This window comes from Sphaeramia orbicularis, chromosome 12 (genome assembly GCF_902148855.1).
Source record: "Sphaeramia orbicularis chromosome 12, fSphaOr1.1, whole genome shotgun sequence".
NCBI lineage: Eukaryota > Metazoa > Chordata > Actinopteri > Kurtiformes > Apogonidae > Sphaeramia > Sphaeramia orbicularis.
The window spans coordinates 44,692,533-44,712,106 of NC_043968.1; the positions used below are offsets into that span (position 1 = coordinate 44,692,533).

General features: G+C 36.4%; 2 protein-coding genes across 2 annotated transcripts; one reads left to right on the forward strand and one right to left on the reverse strand.

Annotated features, from left to right (window-relative positions):
• The first annotated feature begins 3,123 nt into the window (after nt 1-3,123).
• On the forward strand, nt 3,124-6,062 carry lsm8 (LSM8 homolog, U6 small nuclear RNA associated). Its single transcript, XM_030149795.1, has 4 exons — nt 3,124-3,324; nt 3,562-3,602; nt 4,974-5,101; nt 5,514-6,062. Exons 1-4 carry the CDS (start codon nt 3,294-3,296, stop codon nt 5,602-5,604), a joined length of 291 nt encoding a protein of 96 aa, XP_030005655.1. The 5' UTR covers nt 3,124-3,293; the 3' UTR covers nt 5,605-6,062.
• Nucleotides 6,063-6,857: 795 nt separating this feature from the next.
• tymp (thymidine phosphorylase) lies at nt 6,858-16,788 on the reverse strand. The gene is made up of 10 exons (XM_030149793.1): nt 16,671-16,788; nt 16,036-16,159; nt 15,766-15,968; nt 13,239-13,337; nt 12,898-13,027; nt 12,053-12,171; nt 10,482-10,644; nt 10,086-10,313; nt 7,169-7,309; nt 6,858-7,087 (listed from the first exon to the last, which is right to left on the reverse strand). The coding sequence occupies exons 2-10, from the start codon at nt 16,151-16,153 to the stop codon at nt 6,942-6,944; spliced, it is 1,347 nt and encodes a 448-aa protein (XP_030005653.1). The 5' UTR covers nt 16,154-16,159; nt 16,671-16,788; the 3' UTR covers nt 6,858-6,941.
• Nucleotides 16,789-19,574: the final 2,786 nt, after the last annotated feature.

Genomic DNA, 19,574 nt, shown 5'->3' on the forward strand with positions numbered 1-19,574 from the left:
GCCAACCTATATGTCAAAAAAAACTTTTATTTTATACTTTTTAGTTCATACTTATGCGGATTATTTGGTCCAATTATTTCCCCTACATATAAGCAATCATAACAAAATTCTAATTTTTCTTTTCCAGTATGCATGTCAATATATGCATCGGCTAAGTGGGGTGATATACAGGTTGGGAAGTTGCAAAATTAATGTTATTAATAGATAAAATTAAAAAAGGCTTTGCAACAGCTCTTCCTTCAATCTGTCCAATGGCAGCGTGGGGATTTTGGAAGGAGTTGTAATAGGATTAAGAACTGTATGAATTCTGCACTATACTCAGAGGAACTGGGATTTAGTGGGCACCTGTCCCAAGGTGCACATGGTTTTTCATTAACAGAAGTAATACAGAAAGATAGAAGAGGAAATCCTGCAGTCAGAAAACTCGAGGAATCAGAGGACTCACCATATATTTTAAGACTGGGTTTAAAAAATGTATATTTTTTTAATCTTCTTTTGACTAATTTGATGTAAATTAATACAATTCAGAGAGTGATTGAAAAGATAAACTTTATCCCTTGAGCAAAAGATTTTAACTCCATCAGTCAGCTTCACGCATAAAATTCATGTTAAATATTAATATAACTTCTCAAATATTTGTAATATTGCTCCAGGTTTGTGGGTTTCTTAAACAATTTGCAGTGTGACTTTTGTGATGGTTTTTCATTTGATGACAAACTTGGTATTATATTCTACTAGCGGCATTGTACCCATGGTGCCATTGTACAATAGCGGGCTCCTGTGGTGCAACAGCGGCATTGCACCTGTACGCCCTCCCATGTTGCAACATCGGGACATGCATCGGACACGTGTCGGTCAGACACAGAATGTCCATTATAGTAGGATTCACGTTTATTTAAACAGTGCAAATAATAATACATGATTATCTCACAGCACTTCATAAATTCAGATAAAGGCCTTAAAAATACTACATGTAGAGGAAACCCAATAAATCATCCAGGGGTAAAGCCAAGGTGACAGTGGAGAAGGACCTTTGACAGAGCCAGACTCTGGGTCCGTTTGTCTCAACCTGCTGGGCTTAGTGGACAGAGGAGAAAACAAACAGCACAAACACTAGACAGACAACTGGAAAACCCTTTAACTGAACGGGCATGGAATTAAACCAGACTGAAACTGGATCAAATTAGAACCAAAGAATGAATATTAAAAAATCAGTAGTAATACACAGCCTCCATACATGAAAACTGATGGCTCCAGAAGAGTGGGATTCAGTTTTAATATTCCCTTTGTACAAATCTGTACACTGTCAGAGGTTACCTGTGGTCAAACCAGTATTTTCTTCAGATTTAGTTGGATGATTGTCATTCAAGATTCAAAGCGTTTATGCATTACAGTAAAGAAACAGGTTTCCCTGGACAATGAAAATCTTACTTTGCCATCCACACTGAATGCCACAAGAATTTAAGATAAGTATAAGTGTAAAAAAATTGGAATAGAATAATTTAACTAGGAGTTACACAATCAAAACAAAGTGGCATTTAGAAAAGGAGAGAAAAATGCATAAAAATATAAGAAAAAGAGCATACAAATATATATATATATATATATATATATATATATATATATATATACATATATAAACTACTGTTACCAAGAGAAAAATCTATATTTGCATAAATATGCAACATCTGGTAATTGTGTAAATGGTCAGAGTTGAATGGCATACAGCATGTGCAAAACTGCCTGAGGTAGATGAGATATTAATGTGCAAAATTGTCAGAGATAAACTGTATGATATATAAGATGCATAAAGTGTCAGAGAGAATCAGCATGGTGTAAATATATGTATATAAGGTGCATAAACAGTATCACAGTTGAAGTGTCATGTGGATGGTGTGTAGGAACATTATTAACCCTCCAAGTCCTAAACAGTTGCAAGCAAACAATAGCATCTACTGATCTAAACTGTTGATCTACTAAAGGTGTAGCGGATAGCACTGTTGCCTCACAGCAAGAAGGTCCTGGGTTCAATTCCAATCAGGGACCTTTCTGTGTGGAGTTTGCATGTTCTCCCCATATTTGCGTGGGTTCTCTCCGGGTCCTCTGGCTTCCTCCCACCATCCAAAGACATGCACTAATAGGGTAATTAGTTAATGTAAATTTCACATAGGATCGACTGTTTGTCTATATGTCAGCCCTGTGATGAACTGGTGACATGTCCAGGATGTACCCTGCCCTCACCCATAGGTAGGCTCCAGCACCCCTGTGACCCTCTCGAGGATAAAGCAGTTCAGAAGATGACTGACTGATCTACTAATCCTATTGATACGTGTTAATAATTCAGGTAACATGCAGTTTCTCAGCTTTTCATGGTCATCAGATATGACCCATCTGGACATTCAGCGGCTCTGTAGTGAATGAGGAAACATCGTCTTCTACAACACTGATTCACAAGTAAAACCCATGCAGATTGACAAATGACAGTGGTTGTACAATCTTTGTTTTTATGTTTAGCTATTACATATTTTTCTGAAAAAGTCACTTTTTCTTCCGTTTTCTGTTCTGATACAATAACCTTTGAAGTTATACTGCTCTTTAATGAACATCTATGTGATCGGTAAGTTATATATAGGAAAATACATGATTTTCACTGAAAAATACAAAATGGAGAGAATAATATTCAAGTGAATGATGATAAAATGAATTTGGAAAAATATTTGTTGGTCTCTAAAGGTTAATGGGAACAGCTTTATGGGGGAAGTATTATGACATCCACCTATGAGATAAACATGTCAATACAGTGGACATGCATAAGGATGGTGAAATGAACTGATCAGTCTAAACATGGGACATTGTGGACCAGGTCGCTCTCATCACTGTCCACTGCAAAGAAAATTTCATTAAAAAATGAAAAATGTATCATGCTGTTTCCAATCAAGACAACTGTTTAATGTAAAAAAAAAAAAAAAAAGCCAAAACTTATACTTTCCTGGGTCTCATGAGGATATGGACATGTCTGTGACAAAACAATTCTACTATTGTATGTGTAAAAAGGCAAATTTTGCAATGACGCTCCTCACCGGCGGGAGGCAGCAGCGCATCGTACCGTGTTAGTTCTACCTGAATTACACAGTAGAAGAAGAAGATCAATTTCCTGTGTGTTAGCCGTGTTTCTAATCGCAGCTGGTTACTCTCCTTTACGTGTTGTATTCGTTTTACCGTCAGCTAACAGACAGGATTATAAACTAACTCCTCTCCTGCTGGATAATTAAACGGCGAGCCCGGCAGGAAACATGTCCACCGCACTGGAGAGCTACATTAACCGTATCCTGTTAACATGCTCTGACTCCGTCCGAATGAATGAATGAATGGACGTCAGCTAGTTAGCATCCAAGCTAGGAGCGGTGTTTGTGTTGTAATTTGTAAACAGAGCTATGCTCCTTTCTCTAAATCACAGAACAGGTGTGTAGTTAGATTTTGTGCCTTGTTATATGTGAATTATAATGTCAGCAGATTGTCTTTTGCGGTGAAGTATGTTGTTTCTTTAACTCGGTGCTTCAGGTACTGTGGCTATCATAACCTCAGATGGACGGATGATTGTGGTGAGTATAAATAATCCTAAAATACTCAACAATCCATCAATCTATCCGGAAAATACATTGCTGTCCTTAATGATTAATATCTTCAGTGTTGGGAAGCTACTCTGAAAGTATAAACGTACAAGCTACCTGCTACACACACTGGGGGAAACTGAACTAAAACTGAGGGGAAAGTTAGGCTTTAGTTGAATAATTGAGCTGTGAAAATGATTTAAGTATCTTTCCCCTTTTGAAAACTAAACAACCAATCTGAAAGTCTTTTAATCCAAGAAATTGGAGTGATTTTTTTTCTTTTATCACAAGCAGTTAATGCAGATAATGAGATGGAGGTAAATCAGTAACTTATATAACTGTTGGACTTTCCTGTATCATTTTAGGTGCTCCACTGATCTATGTGTTTTTGAAAAATAAAAACTTGGCTCTGATTTTTCTACCACACAAGCCAATTTGCCAAGTTAACAAGAATAGACAGTGTTTCTCTGAGATTAGTTTATTGAAAGTTTTCCAAGGAAAATTGGGAATGTGTGGACGTATTCACTGAGCAGATTTGTTTTGCACTTTCCTTTAGTAAATGTACTGTAGGTGCAAAATTACCACAGCATCTAAACCCAGCAACTGTTGCAGATGTACTGGCCTATTTACTTTTATTTTGCTTAATGCATTTAAAAAAAAAAAAAAAAACTTTTGATCTGTTCTCTTTGCTATTTGATTGTTGCTGTTACACATAAAATGCTTAACAAATTTATTAAGCCACCTTTCCCTAGTTGTGTCAGAGACCATCAACGTCATGAAGTCCTTTAATGCGACTCATTTTCAGTGAGCTCTTGATGTTTTTTCCATTTTCAACAGGAATGAGGAATTTCAACCTAAATTCACCCATTTATTCCCAAATCTGAGCTAATTGGGCTTCTCTGAGAGGTGTGAAAATGATCAAGCATAACATTCAACCACTAAGACAAATTTTCTGTTCAAGAATGCAAGAAAATAACTTTAATCCTGATCAAGAAATAATGTGCTTTTTTATTTTTTCAGGGTTTTTTTTTTTTTTTTTGGTAAATTTGAAAATTTGACAACAATAGTAATACATATATTTTAGCATTACAAATATAATTTCAGTTAACGAGCTTCCACATACTGATGTATTAGCCATTACAGAAACATAAAAAGGATTTTGGAAATGACCAGTGCTGTTGATGTATGCCAGCAGTAGCAAACCTTGCACTGGATGGTGGTCTAATACATTTGTTAAGCTATACACACACACACACACACACACACATATATATATATATATATATATATATATATATATGTTTGTGTATGTGTGTTGTATATTTAAGGTTTGTTTTGTAAGGACAACCTTTGTGTGTTTAGGGCACTCTGAAGGGCTTCGATCAGACCATCAACCTGATCCTGGATGAAAGTCACGAGCGAGTGTTCAGCTCCAGTCAGGGGGTGGAGCAGGTGGTGCTGGGGCTCTACATCGTCAGGGGGGACAATGTGTGAGTGACCTTTCTGTCACTAATAATAACTCCGCACTGGATACGGTTTTCTACTGTGTACATTTTATTCCAGTATGACACAGAGTTTATGTTTATTAAAAGTGTGTGCTTTTTTTCCTTTTTTGTTGGTTCTGTTTTGTTTGTTTTTTGTTTGTTTGTTTTATTTTTGCTACTTATTTTTTGTTTGTTTGTTTTGTTAATTACAAAATTGTTGTATCTGTTCTGTGCTGATTACTTGTCAATATTGGATTTACATTAAGGATTGTCATCTTTTGGGTAGGGTGGGATTGTGGGAGGGACAAAACGAAAAAATGGAAGTCCTTTTTATCACATTGCACTGTCATGCCTGTGAAATTACTTTCAATAAAGAAAGTTAATAAAAAAAATAAATGTGTGTGTTTGGGCTTTGCAGGGCGGTGATTGGGGAGATTGACGAGGAAACAGACTCCACTCTGGATTTGGGAAACATCAGAGCCGAGCCACTCAACTCTGTTGTCCACTGACCTTTGACCTCACTGCCCTGGTCTGATGCAGGATGTAGTCTTAATGGCAACAGTTGTGTGGGCATTTGTAAACTCTCATCAAATTTTCATAAGGACTGATGTTTGAAAAATATCCACACAGTTTTCTTTCTGGATCAGACTCCTGCACTGACCCATGTTGTGTTTGTATTTTTTTTTTTTTTTTATATAAATAAAGAAGTGAATTGTTTGGTAAGCTTTTTGTTTATGCTTCAAGTGTTTTTGTCAAGTTGAGACTGTTTTAATAAAGTTTCTCCTCTCCAAGAAACTGTTTCTATAAAATCGTAGTCGTCCACTGTAAAGTTTCAATCTTTTGATTAAGTTGTACTTATGCTGCAACATAAATCCAACAAAATTTTTTGAAAAAATTCCCAATTATTGGAACTTGTAAGCTGCTGTGTAAATGTATATCCTCCTGGAAATAAATCAACAAACACTGATTGACTTTTTAATCAGTTGATTTATGGACAATTTTTTCTTATTGAAGTAATAAATCTAAGCATTGAGTATGTGATCTTTTGCAGAGGGTTAATTTAATTTTCTTTTTGCTAACAGTGGAAAGTAAAAAGACAGTAAATGGATTTATAACATCAGAAATGTGCACTTTTACACAGAAAAGCTCAACTTCGTTTGACAAAAAGAAAAATTAAATTGGAAAGAATGTAGAGGTGATTAACAGCATTTAAATTACAATGAATATTCAATTATCGATATGCAAAATTGCACTATAACTGCAGAAGATGATAATGTGCCTTTATGAATATATTGTTTATTTGTATATAGTTATTTTACTTTTACAATTTGTATTAAATCTTAACATCTACATCATCTACAACATCTGCATGTGTTTACATACTTGGCAAATAAATATGATTCTGATAACCTTTAGCACCTTGTATTTATACATTTAAAAGATATTTGAAGACTTTTTATGCATGTGAACATGCTGATTATTACAGTGAAAGAGCGTTCACAAAGAAAGGACTCCTCAGTTTCAAGAGTTTAGTGAATCCTGTTGAGATTTAGTGCCCTCTGCTTGTCTTAGAGATTCATTACATGAAAACTGCAATAAACTACACATGTACATAATGGGCAATATGTTTCTCATCAAGGTGCAGATTTCATGCTACAGTAATTATGTTAAAATATTTTCTTAATATTCATGTTAAGTTATACTACCATTCGAAGCAAAATAGGAAAAGCTTCAACTGGCAAAAAAGTTTGTTATTACAAGAAAAAATAAAACATGAAAGTTCATGTTAGTCAATAATTCTATTGATAAGCAATCGAATGTTTTTAAATAAAGGAAGCTATGTGGGCTAATGTGTGATAATTTCTTTCACTAAACTTTGTTGACATGTTTGTGTGTTTGCGTCTGATCCTAAAATCAAACAGTTCTGCAGTCGGTTGATCTGGTCTGGAGTCGGAACAGGACTCTCATAGTGGAGCTGCAACCAGGAGACACCTGAAAACACACACATCAAATGTCATCAAGAGCTCGACTGGGCAGGAGGTATCTCTGAAGTCACTGTCATTGACCTGTTACCTTTGTTCACCCTCTGACCCAGGGACACTAGCAGCTCCGCCCCCACGCTGTGATTGATAGGGGCTCCGGCCTGGGATCGACCCGCCCCCAGTTTATGAAGGATTTGAGCTAGACACAAACCGTCCACATCCATGACAACACCTCAGACAAAGGACAGGTAGAGGTAAGGCTTTAGTGCATTTATGGACCTTTATAGATTTACTGTATTTACTCCACCTATATTCATCTTCCTGAACATAATATGAGAACATTTTCTGAATGCACTGAGTATTAAAATAAGATGCTGAATGGCTCATTGCAGAAAATTAAAAAAAAAAAAAAGTTGACTTCTTTGATATACAGCTACGGAACAACTTATTAGACCATCAAAAGTCATCAAAACTGCAGTTAAAAATGGTTATGCAATCAAGTACTAACTCCTGTGTGTATCATGTGATTAAAACAGACAGAAAAGAAAACATGGAATGCCTAAAAGCACTGTTTTTGGCAGTACAATGACATAGATATTGATGTAAGAACTGAAATGATTTTGGTTATTATCAAGAAAACCATGGAAAATGGCTAGATATCAGCTCTGAAATTAATCTCTTATGAGCTGTTTTTGTTGTTATCATTTTATTTGTCCAAACAAATGTACCTTTAGTTGTACCAGGCATTAAAATGAACAAGAAATTGAAGAAAACAAGGGTGGTCTAATAATTTTTTCCGTGACTGTATATTCACAGAGGTCAGTGTAACCTAGGCCTTTTTGGAGTCTGCGCTTCATCAACGGCATGACAACTAAAGGTACAGTATTGAAAATTTCATGTAAATAAATGTCTGTTAAGTCTTACTCTTTTCAAATGACTTCACATTATGGTGATTCATCTCATGACCCACTGGCAATATAGCATAGACAGAAGTTCTTGCATCAACAGTTTTATGATCTTGGTGTTTATGAAGACGTTCCTGCAGTAAATATTATCATGTGCGAACAGTAGTAAGGTGTTGACCCTATAAGCGCCAAAGTTGCAATATTGTGGAAAGCAACATAACTGAAACAGACAGCTTTTTTGAGATCTTGATATCAAAACTGAATAAAAACAACTCCTAAAGGCTTAACATAAAGTTTGAACATACACAAAGGCAGGCAGTGTGTCCCAGTGTTACACAGATATTTTACATGCTGCTGTAAAATGTAGTTATAATCTATGTACAGCATCAGAAAGTAATCCTGAATGTAATATCAATGTGAGAGAGGGAGAGAGATTTGAAGTTCTGCACTAGCTACAGATTAGCTAGCGATTGGTTTTCAAACATCACCCCCCCCCCCAGTCATGTGTCATATCTAATTCTGTGGAAAACACAGCTTTCTACACTTTTAGAGCTAACAGAGTTGACACACTACCACAGGTAAAGTCTAACTCTATTGGAATCACTGTCATCACTATGGGGGCGTGGCCACAGCAGGTTCCATGTGTCAGCTGACTGATGATGCTAGATGATGTTTAACAGGTGGTCATTCCAGTCTAAGTTCACACTGCAGGTAAAAGTGGCCCATATCTGACTTTTTGCAATGTGACTTCAGTCTTAACAGTCATGTCACATTTCATCTGACTTTTACATAATTGAGATGCAACAAATATCACAATTCTGCGCTGGGGGTGCCGGCAAGATTCATATCTACTTCCATAAACGCAGTGTGCTGTGTCTGACGTCATTTCAAGGCCGTAGACTCCTCACACATGAATCTGATGGCATCGCATTTATATTATAATGTGAACAACCATACAAATTTTAGCAAAAAAATCAGAATTGAGCTTTTAAGACCTGGATTGTGAACGTAGCATTAGAAGCACAGTTTCATAACACACCTGCAATTACCACGGATCATCAATAGGGGCCAGTAAAGAGAATAAAACATAAATCTTTGGAGCCACAGTTCCTTTCTCATCATCAAATCCTGAATAAGGTTATGTTATACGGCTTACTTAAAATTAAAAGTATCAGTGGGTTTTTCTTCAGGATGGTGGAAACAACACAAATTAATTGATGATGATAACTGAAGTCAAAATACAGGGTGACCCAAAAAAACAGGAATTTATGATGTGCGTATTGGCAGACATGAGCAAGTGGCAGCACTGCGAGACAGTGACCTTGAGCAAGTAAACACACCCCCATTTTAGTAACCATGGATCAGTGGAACGGGCAACAGCGTGCGTTAGCCATAAAAATGTTTTATAAAAACGGTGATAGTTTGACAGCTGCGCAGAGGGAGTTCCGACGTTTTTACAACTTAGGACGTCATGGTGCTGTTCCATCAAAACACGCGATAAAATGTTGGATTAATAACTTTGAAGAGACTGGATCTGCCCTAAAGAAGAAACCAACAGGACGACCAAGAAGTGCTCGTACTCCTGGCCCCCTAGATCGCCAGATTTGTCCGTTTGTGATTTTTTCTTGTCGGGCTATCTCAAGAGTAAAGTGTACATGACTCGACCAAGAACTCTGGATGAGTTAAAACAGAGAATTCAGGATGAAATTCACAGTATCCCAGCTGAGATGTTGCAGCGGTCAATGAGGAATCTCAACAGCAGATTTCAAGAATGCATTCGTACAGGAGGACGCCATCTACAGGAAGTAATTTTAAAAAAATGAAAATTCCATCATTGTTTCTTTTTTTTCCTTTTTCTTCTATTATTTTCTTCTCATCATTGTTTCTTAAATGGCATGTTTTAAGGTTTCAATTACTGTGAATAAAATATTTTTCTTCCATCACTCTTGGTTTTATTGGATTGTTAAAAAGTTCCCGTTTTTTTGTGTCAACCTGTATAACTGGAGTGATCAAGTCAAATCACTGTCCTGCTGACCTGTGGTACAAAACCCAATCAAACACACATGAGTTCATCATATTATTATGTCATTATCAGGTCATTACCACTGTCTTGTGTCTTCAGTTCCATCTGATGCTTAGATTTTCTCAGGATGCTGTAGTAGTTTGTGTGGGTGGAGCAGAGCTGCTGGGCCGTCTCTCTGGCCACGCCCTGTGCCTCCATCATGGCCTGGAACTTTGAGAGAGCGGCTCCACTAACGACAGCATCAGAAATCCTCTTTTTTCCCTCTGGTAGTTCAGACACCAAACCAGTCATCCTGAGCAACTCGCCACCTACAGAAAACCAACAAGCAGCTTATTAGTCAGAAGCTAAACAGATCATAAAACTGTATCTAAAGGACAGTTTTACTGGAGCTGTAAAAGTGACATGAATTGGAAAAAGGTGCATGTAAACTAGGTCGTCTATAGATACACATACAGTAGGACTTCATATGTTTTTACCAAGGGTTGTCACCAGCTCCATCAGGTCGTCGGGGCCGTTTCCCTTCAACGTCTCCAGAGATTCAATCACCTCCACGCTGTTGCCCACACATCGACCGATCGTCGTGTCCATGCTGCTGAGTACTGCTGCTGTGCGAATGCCCAGACCGTTCCCTACTTCGACCTGAAAACACACATCATCATCTGTCTGAGAGTTCTGCAAAAATATAGAAAAATGTTCCATATAACCTCAGTACATTAGCTATATATCATCACCCTTTTTTAAGTAAAGGTCATGCTTTAATATTTAAGAGGCACAGCCTTCGAGTTCTTTGTAGATTAATTAATTCACAACATGCACAAAATACATGAGCAGCTTATAAATTATGATACATCACTCATGTAATAAATGTTAATATTTGTTACTTTATGCTGGGGTCAGACTACCTGATATCAGCCTGATTACAGACAGATCCAGCAGGCGTAGAGCTTCAGATCGTGTTGGGAATAATAAATAGATGTGTTAAGTGTCTCACAGTTGACGACAACTGACTGCAGACGTGAAACGCCTCACAATGTCCTGACAGAAGAACTAGAAAGTTAATATCATCAAGGAAAAACAATGATACTAATGTGAGTTACAAATGTGGAATAGAATATTTTTATCTCTTCTCATGAAATGATTGTGACAATGTGATTTATTGTTGATAGATAAAGTATAACTTGGACTAAATATGTAAAAACTGTATCTGGTCAGTGGTGATTACTGATGTGTATAAATAGGAATAAAAATAGGAATGTATCTGAAAACAAAATTACTCTAACTTTATGGGGAACAGTGTACTAAGATGGAAGCTATTTGAACCCATGTTTGTCATTTGTTTTTCACATCTTTATTAACACAATAAACTACTGTTATTTCTATCAATAAATAACTTGTTTCTTATATTTCAACCATAGGAATACTGCTGCCTGATACTGTTCCCCATGTTTGGTAACAAAGGGTTCACAATTCCTTTAAAGTGATACAGGTGACTTGTTTTTTCATTGTTAAGTATTAAAATGAATCTGACAGTTGTATCCTTATTAAATGACTGTGAGGACACATTCTCCCAGTTATAGAAGATGAATGTATATGGACATTTAAAAATACACAAAACTAAGTTTGCATGAAATGTATCACATCCATCAACAGTATCACACCTTAAATTAACCACTTCCATTCCTATCTTTATTAATATACGATCTACACATAGTTGATAACACTTTCTTCCCAGGTACATCATCCAACATGAACTTACTGGTCACGGAGCTAGAACCATGTAGTTGTGATACAGCAACAATTTATGACTCAAATGTCCCATTGTGGTCATAAAACAAACAAAAATACAATAGAATGTAGTCTGAGTGGCATTAAGTAATTTTCACTGTGCCCTGAATTGTATTTACTAGCTTTAATTGACTACCACCCTCTGTTTGTTGGTATTTTATCTGACCCCGTGAAAACAACTGGGAGGTTAATTGACCCTTTGTAGGCTGGTTTGATAGTATTAACGAAACCTACTCCACAAATGATATTTAACAATGCATACCAATGATTGTGCGAGTTCCTTGGCACTGTTCAGGTCTTTGTACAGAGCAGCTCGTCCAAACTTTACATCCAACACCAGAGCAGATAAAGACTCCGCCCCCTTCTTTGAGATGATAGAACCTGAAAAAAGAAAAAACAGTAACATGTGTTATTGTATTTATTACCCCACACCCCCGAAGGGGAGGCAAGGGGTGTTGTTTTTGATTTGGTTTATTTGTTTGTTATTAACACGCTAGCAGCAAAACCATTGGTTGAATCCATACCAAATGGGGTTTATAGATTGAAAGTGACCCAGAATAGATCTGATTACATTTTGGGAAAAGTAGGTCAAAGTTAAAAATTTTTGTGAATTTTTTAAATCTTTTTTTTTGTTTCCCATTTACTTATAATGGACTAAATTTCAAATGTCTGTAGCAGCAAAACTATTGGTTGAATTCACACCAAATTGGGTTCATAGATTGCCAGTGACCCAGAATTGATGTGGTTACATTTTAGGAAAAGTAGGTCAAAGTTCAAATTTTGTATGAATTTTTAAATCTTTTTTTTTTTTCTCCCATTTACAATGGGCGAAATTTCAAAGGTCTATAAAAACATCAGTTTTGTTTCAATTTACTTCAAACTTGGCATATATATAGAGGCAATTGATTTGCTGATATCGCCACATGCATAGACATGATAACATCAGCTGGACTGACGCCAAAATAAGCTACAACACGTGTGAGGGGTGGGGTTTGTTGTGCCTGGCACCACTTGTTTAACATGATGACTAAGCCCAAAGAGGGAGACTCAACACCAAAGTTAGTGTTACCAGGTTAGATTAGTTAGTCGGTGATAGCAGTTCAGTACCAGTAATGAGTGGTAAACTGTCCACGGTGCTGGTGGCATCTCGCAGGGCATAAAGGACTCGGTCTGCAGGAACCAGCATCTCTGTCTGACCCACAATGCAACAGCCCACAGATGCCAGAATCTCCTGAACCTGCATCAACCAGTACATTTATATTTAATGATAGTGTGTAAATAAGAAATGACATCACTGTGTGCATTAACTGTCATAAAATGAATAGTACAGGATCGTCTTTGATTGATTTCAACCAAACTTTTGTAAAGGTTTCACAGTTTAATGTGTCTGCTGGTGTCCAGATAAGGTTGGTGTTTTTTTTTTAACAAGTGGAGGTAGTTTGTTTCACCTGTCCAATTGGTTGGTGGATGTTGAAACCTGGAATCGATTCCAGTTTATCCAGAGTTCCTCCTGTGTGAGCCAGGCCCCGCCCACTTATCATGGGCACCTGAGAGACACACACCTGGTGTTAAAAATCACAAACTAGCACCTGGTTTTCATCAACATGTCTAAAATAATGAGTAAAATTACAACAAATCCAAAGGGACCATCTTTCTGTGGTATTTGTGACATAAATATGTTTTTAAGTGTCCATCTTTTACCTGTGCAGTGTGTAAACTTTACACCATCACTGGACACTGATAATGAAGTGTTGAGAGTGTATGAAAGACCTTGCATCCAATGATTTTACTTTGCTAGCAATTCAATATTTACATTTCACAGAGGGAGGAAAAAATGATATAATCATTTCCAAGGAAATAATTCAACTTTGTTGTTCAAAAACACAATACTAGACACAAATGATTATTTTAAGGATACACAATCCTGAATATCACATCTATTGATGAGCAAAATAAAAATTGAGCAGATAGCCCAGACTGATGTTTCAGTTTGGAATAAGGCTGTTTGCTCATCCTCCAGCAGACACAGGAAACAATCAGTGCTTCTCAGACCACAGACCTGAGGCAAAAAGAAGACAAAGGCTGGAACACACTGACAGTTTCAATATTTTGAATGCTACAAACAGACTTGCATTTCAGCACTGCTATGTCTTTTTCACTCTTCCCTTCCTCGCTTGAAATGTTCTGCACCATTAAAAATATTTAAACTGTCAGTAATGTTTCAGTTTGTTGACCTTATTGTGAATTTCCCCATTGTGGGATCAATAAAGGAATATCTTATCTTATCTTATCTTATCTTATCTTATCTTATCTTATCTTATCTTATCTTATCTTATCTTATTTTTTACACGTGTTTCGTTTCTGACTGCTAATACACTAAAGTCACTGTTTACATCAGTGAAATGAACTACTGTTTGAGGTCCACACTAAACCATCAGAGTTGAATGTAGTTCTACATGAACTGGACAGGTGAACTGGCTGAATAGTGAACTGGACATAGGATTACTGAAACTGAACAGCTGCTGCACATGTCATGGATAACAGATTAACACATATACGTCAGCTACTGCCATAAATACCATTTTTATTTGCTGATATGTTGATGAAAGTTAAAAAGTCAACTATCAGCTACTATCAATGTTCAGCTGATGGATGAGGGAATTCCGAGATTAACCCTCCGGTATCCGGGTGCACCTTTTAGGCACACTTTGCACTTTGTTTTAAAAAACTTCCTATTATTTTTCACAATTTAAATAAGGTTAGAATTCAAAAGTTGTTCATTTTTGCATGATCTTTAAAATTCTGGCCACCAACTAAAATTTGCACATTGTAAACAAAAGAAAATTACAAGACTAGTATCTGTCTCCCAAATGTGCCTAAAATGCACTATTTCTTCCATTTGATATGTATGATTAGGGCTGACCTTGATTTACAAGAATAAAATCAAATTAGAGCAGAAAAATAAATCAATATATAATATTTAATAGTTTGATTTATAGGTGTGCGTTTTATGCACACTTGGTGACAGATGCTAGTATTTTTGAACATTTGACCCAGCGTCAAAAATAATAATGCAAATTAACCAGTGTTGGAGTTAATCATTGACATATGCCAGGCTGCAAAAATCAAATAATATGCGGTCCACTTTTTATGTAGTGTATTGAAAAAAAATTTTTTTTGTTTGTTTTTTGCATCCAAAAAAATGGTTTGTCTACAATACAAACACGGCATTTAAAGGGTTAAAAATGTGACAGTTATTGAGTATTTGGTATTTTTATTTACAGCTCAAGTTGATGAAATAGAAAAAAGTGTAAAAGAATTAAAAACAAACTATGAATTTTTTTTGACATTATTCCACAAGTGTGCGAAAAAGGCACACTTGATGCTTAGTAAGGGCCTCGCTGGATGGGATACCGGAGGGTTAATATAATACATATTTATTTTACCTTAGGACATGAGTGGAAAGGCTTTTTAAAGATCTGTGATTGGTGAAATGAGTTTGGGGGATTTAGTGGGATTTATTAAACTGGATGACATCAAAGTGAGAATATATGTTTTCATACCTTTATACTGATCTGCTTATAGAGGAAGCAGATCACCGTTCATGAAGTTGAGCTGTAATGTTTTTACAGTTGCACTGAACTGCCTTTGTCGGTCATGGTGGCATCCGGTATTAACCTTTATTTAACGTCCCTTGAGAATAAAATCTCTTTTGCCAGGGAGAGGACACACTACTGTCTTTTACTGTATCTGACAGTGGACTGGAGTTAATACTGGCTCAACTGAAAAAAGGCCTGAATGAACAAAATTAACACTGACTCTGATGAGGATCTTCCACTCAACAGGGAAATATGGATGGAGGGGAATTCATCTGGATTAAATACCCTGAACTTTAAAAAAACATATTATAAGGACTCCTTGTCCTGCGGTAGGATGTGATCAGAATACCACTGGTTGTGTGATTAGTGTTTTTACCTTACAGTCACATGCTGCCAGTGCTGGCGCTAACACCAGACTAACTTTATCTCCCACTCCTCCTGTTGAGTGTTTATCAACCACAAGCCCCGCCCACTCATCTGGCCATGACATCACTTCCCCTGATGTCATCATCTCTTTGGTTAGTGTCACGGTCTCCTTGGCAACCATGCCCTTCTGCCAGATAGCCATCAACATGGCCCCTTGAAGAGATGAAAACATGTCAAACACAGTGGGACACCGTACACATGGGAGCTGTGTTTTTCATACCTGTCTGACATTCCTGTATGGTTTTATCAGTAACAGCCTGGATGAAAGTTTTGATCTCTTCATCACTCAGTTTCATTCCATCTCTCTTCTTCTTGATCAGATCAGGGATGGACAACATGTTAGTCTGGAAACTGAAACAGATGATCAGGTCATCAGTTTACACTGTTACATTCATCTGAAAATATTTTTACATATAATAAATATGGTCAAATGATGTTGTATGAACTGTACCGGATTCAACTTACTCATTAATTTTATTACTGGTTTATCTTCTAAATTTAACAATTATGTTGTAAAAATGTCAGAAAGTTGCTACTTTTGTAAAGGAAATTTGATAACACTTTTATACTGATAATACTTATGGATTTACGTTGACTGTTTAATACAGGGATTTAATAAAATGCTTTTACATAGTGGTACTCGTCCTTTTTTATTAATTGAATATTGAAATTCTTTAAAAAAAATTTTTGGCCACTAAAAATATAAAAACACTCATTTAATGTAATGCTTCTGGTGTTGGGATGAAACTATGATGTTATGTGTGAAAAGCAAATGAAAGGTTCCCGTTAAGAAACAAACTTAGGAAGAAATACATTTATTTAGATTAACTAAAATAAATAAATCAGTCGACTAACCTTTTTAAAGAGTTTTCCACTTCTTCCTGAAGAACAAGGTGTTTCCTCTGCAGTTCAACAGCTTATTTGAGGAACTTGCTATGATTGTCTGTCAATGTATGACAATGTGTTTTTGGAAAAAGTTAGTCATGCAAGAAAAGATCAGAATTGCTTAATTTAAAGTTACACATAGTTGTTACATAGTTTCAAATCGTTGTGAAATTATAATCTTAACAAAACTGTTTTGTAGTCCACCCTACTCTACTAAGTACTAACTAACAATCACTAAACTAACAATGATAAATAGTATATAAACACTTGGTATATCACCATATACAATTGTAAGCAGATTCAGCTGCTCCACATGACAATAACATATGTATTCATTTACAGTTGATAAATATTTAAATGCATACTGTTCTGTATTTGGATTCTGAGTATCATTTGTTAATGACAAGTACATGATTATGGCATATGACACAAAGTCAGATATGATAATGTCTGATAATGAGTGAATTTGGGTTGATTCTTTGTATTCAAAATCATGGTAATCTTTCCAGACAAATTATGAACATCCCGAATATTACATCAAGCTGACTCATCATGTAATCATATGCGTTTTGTTAATCTTATAATTAATAAAACTCTTAAAATAAGAGGTAGATAAAGTGTTAACATTTGCCAGTTGAAGGTGTAGGACACATGCACGTGTTGCATACATTCACGATGGCAGAACATGATTTTGGGCTAGAAAAACAACATGGGTACATTTTATAACCAGTTATAAGAAAAACTGTCAGTCAGAATCGGCACAACACGTATCTGCAGGTTTAAACCCGTCTCATTGTAAATATATGAAATGAACAGGATTTTAGTTGTTATTTGAATAAAATCAGAACCAAAACATAGACACAAAGAACAAATTCAACATTTACTTCTTTACCACTGACACTGTATCACAAACATAAGCAGAATTAAAACCACAGAAACTAGGTAAACATCACTTTTTGTCGCTTAGGATGACATTATGTTGGTTTGCATTCATTTTCAGACCTTAACTGAACTCTGAATGTATGAACCCAAATCCAATATGTCTAATCCTTTCATAGCCTTGATTCTCAGGATCAGCTCTTCATGACATTCAGAACCTAATATCGTCTTTCCAGTGTGAGTTATACATATATTAAAACAAACAGAGGAACGTACCTGATCTGGTGCGGACAGTCCATGTGATACTATTGACCCAGCGCCTCATCATAAAACAACCACAGGTCAGGGCCCAACAGCCAATGAGAAAGAAGGGAGGAGGTAAACAGCCACTAAGGCCAATCATTTGTAGTCCCTGGTTTACTTTACAAAAACACACATAGTTGAACTCTTCAGACAAGTTGAAGTTCATGTGCTCCTGCAGCTCTGGGGCACAGTGTGTTTTCACGCTGCACTTCTTGATAATCAACTCATAATTACCTCCGCCAAGGAGGTTATGTTTTTGCCAGGGTTTGTTTGTTTGTTTGTTTGTTTGTTTGTTTGTTTGTCTGTTTGTCTGTTTGTTTATCTGTCCGTTAGTGTGCAACATAACTCAAAAAGTTATGGACAGATTTGGATGAAATTTTCAGGGTTTGTTGGAAATGGGATAAGGAAGAAATGATTAAATTTTGGTGGTGATCAGGGGTGGGGGGGCCCACGGGGGGGGGGGCCACTGATCAGCCTTGGCGGAGGTCTGCGCTCTCCGAGTGCTTCTAGTTAAATAATAATTGTTTTTAGTTTTAGTTTTGATTTAACATATTGTCCCAACTTTGACTGATTTAAGTTTAGTAACCAACCACCAGCGTTGTCTAAACTTCTCCCAAAGCTTTCAGACAAATCTCACAGATGACCCATGATATAAATTAGTGTAGTAACAGAAGGTATTAATTACAAGTCTGAAGAAGTCAATAGACTGAAACAGATTACTAATGAATTAATGATCAATAATACATCATATTAACACTTTCATTACAGTGGGAGTATGAATGCTCATTCACATACGCTTCTCAAGGAGGAACCAACGAGGTGAGTGCCTGTCAGTGTGTCTGTCTGTCTGTCCTTCATATTTGTAGTTAATATTCAGTCAAAGCAGATTCAGTGGTTTAAATATTCGTTTGTGTTTTTGCTGAACAGCAATGGTTGATGAGTGCGGGTCTGAGTGACGATGACAGACTGTTTTCCTGCTCTGTGTGGAGGTAAGTTGTAACTCACACAAACAGACAAATATGAAATATACATATATAAATAAATATTCCAAGTATACAGAGCTGTCTGAAAACTGGACTTCAGCTCAGTGACCCCAATGACTGTCAAGTCATGGATAGTCCATCTGTCTGAACCTGTTTTCTCTTATTGTCTGACTTTAATGAATCCTGACCGTCACAAAAAAGATGAAAAGAGACGTGTAACAAACAGAGTTTCTAATGTCACCACAACACTAGGTCTGACATAATAAGGAGATGTATACAAATGACCTGACACTGATAATGCATATTTATTGTCCTTTTCTGCCAGGCCCCAGGGGAGATCTTACCTGTTTTTCACTCAGTTCAAAGCTGAACTAAAGGGAACCAAAATTGAATATGCCAATGCATATGTAAGTATTAAAAGACACAACATTTTCCCAGTTTTTATAGGGGCTGTTGCCTGTCCTGTTTTGTGGCGTGTATTTATTGTAAACTAAGCTCTATGACTGTGTGCACTTAGTTCACATACAGTACAGCACTAAACAAAGGCAGCACTGCAGCTTTGGAAATCATGATAAGACCTACAGCCTTCGATCATGATCATTTGATACTCTACTGCTGGATTATTAATTGTTTACAAATTATTTTTCTTCAGTCATATAGCTCACGTTATTGTGGAACTGATGTTTGTTGTTAATTTAAATATAGATTA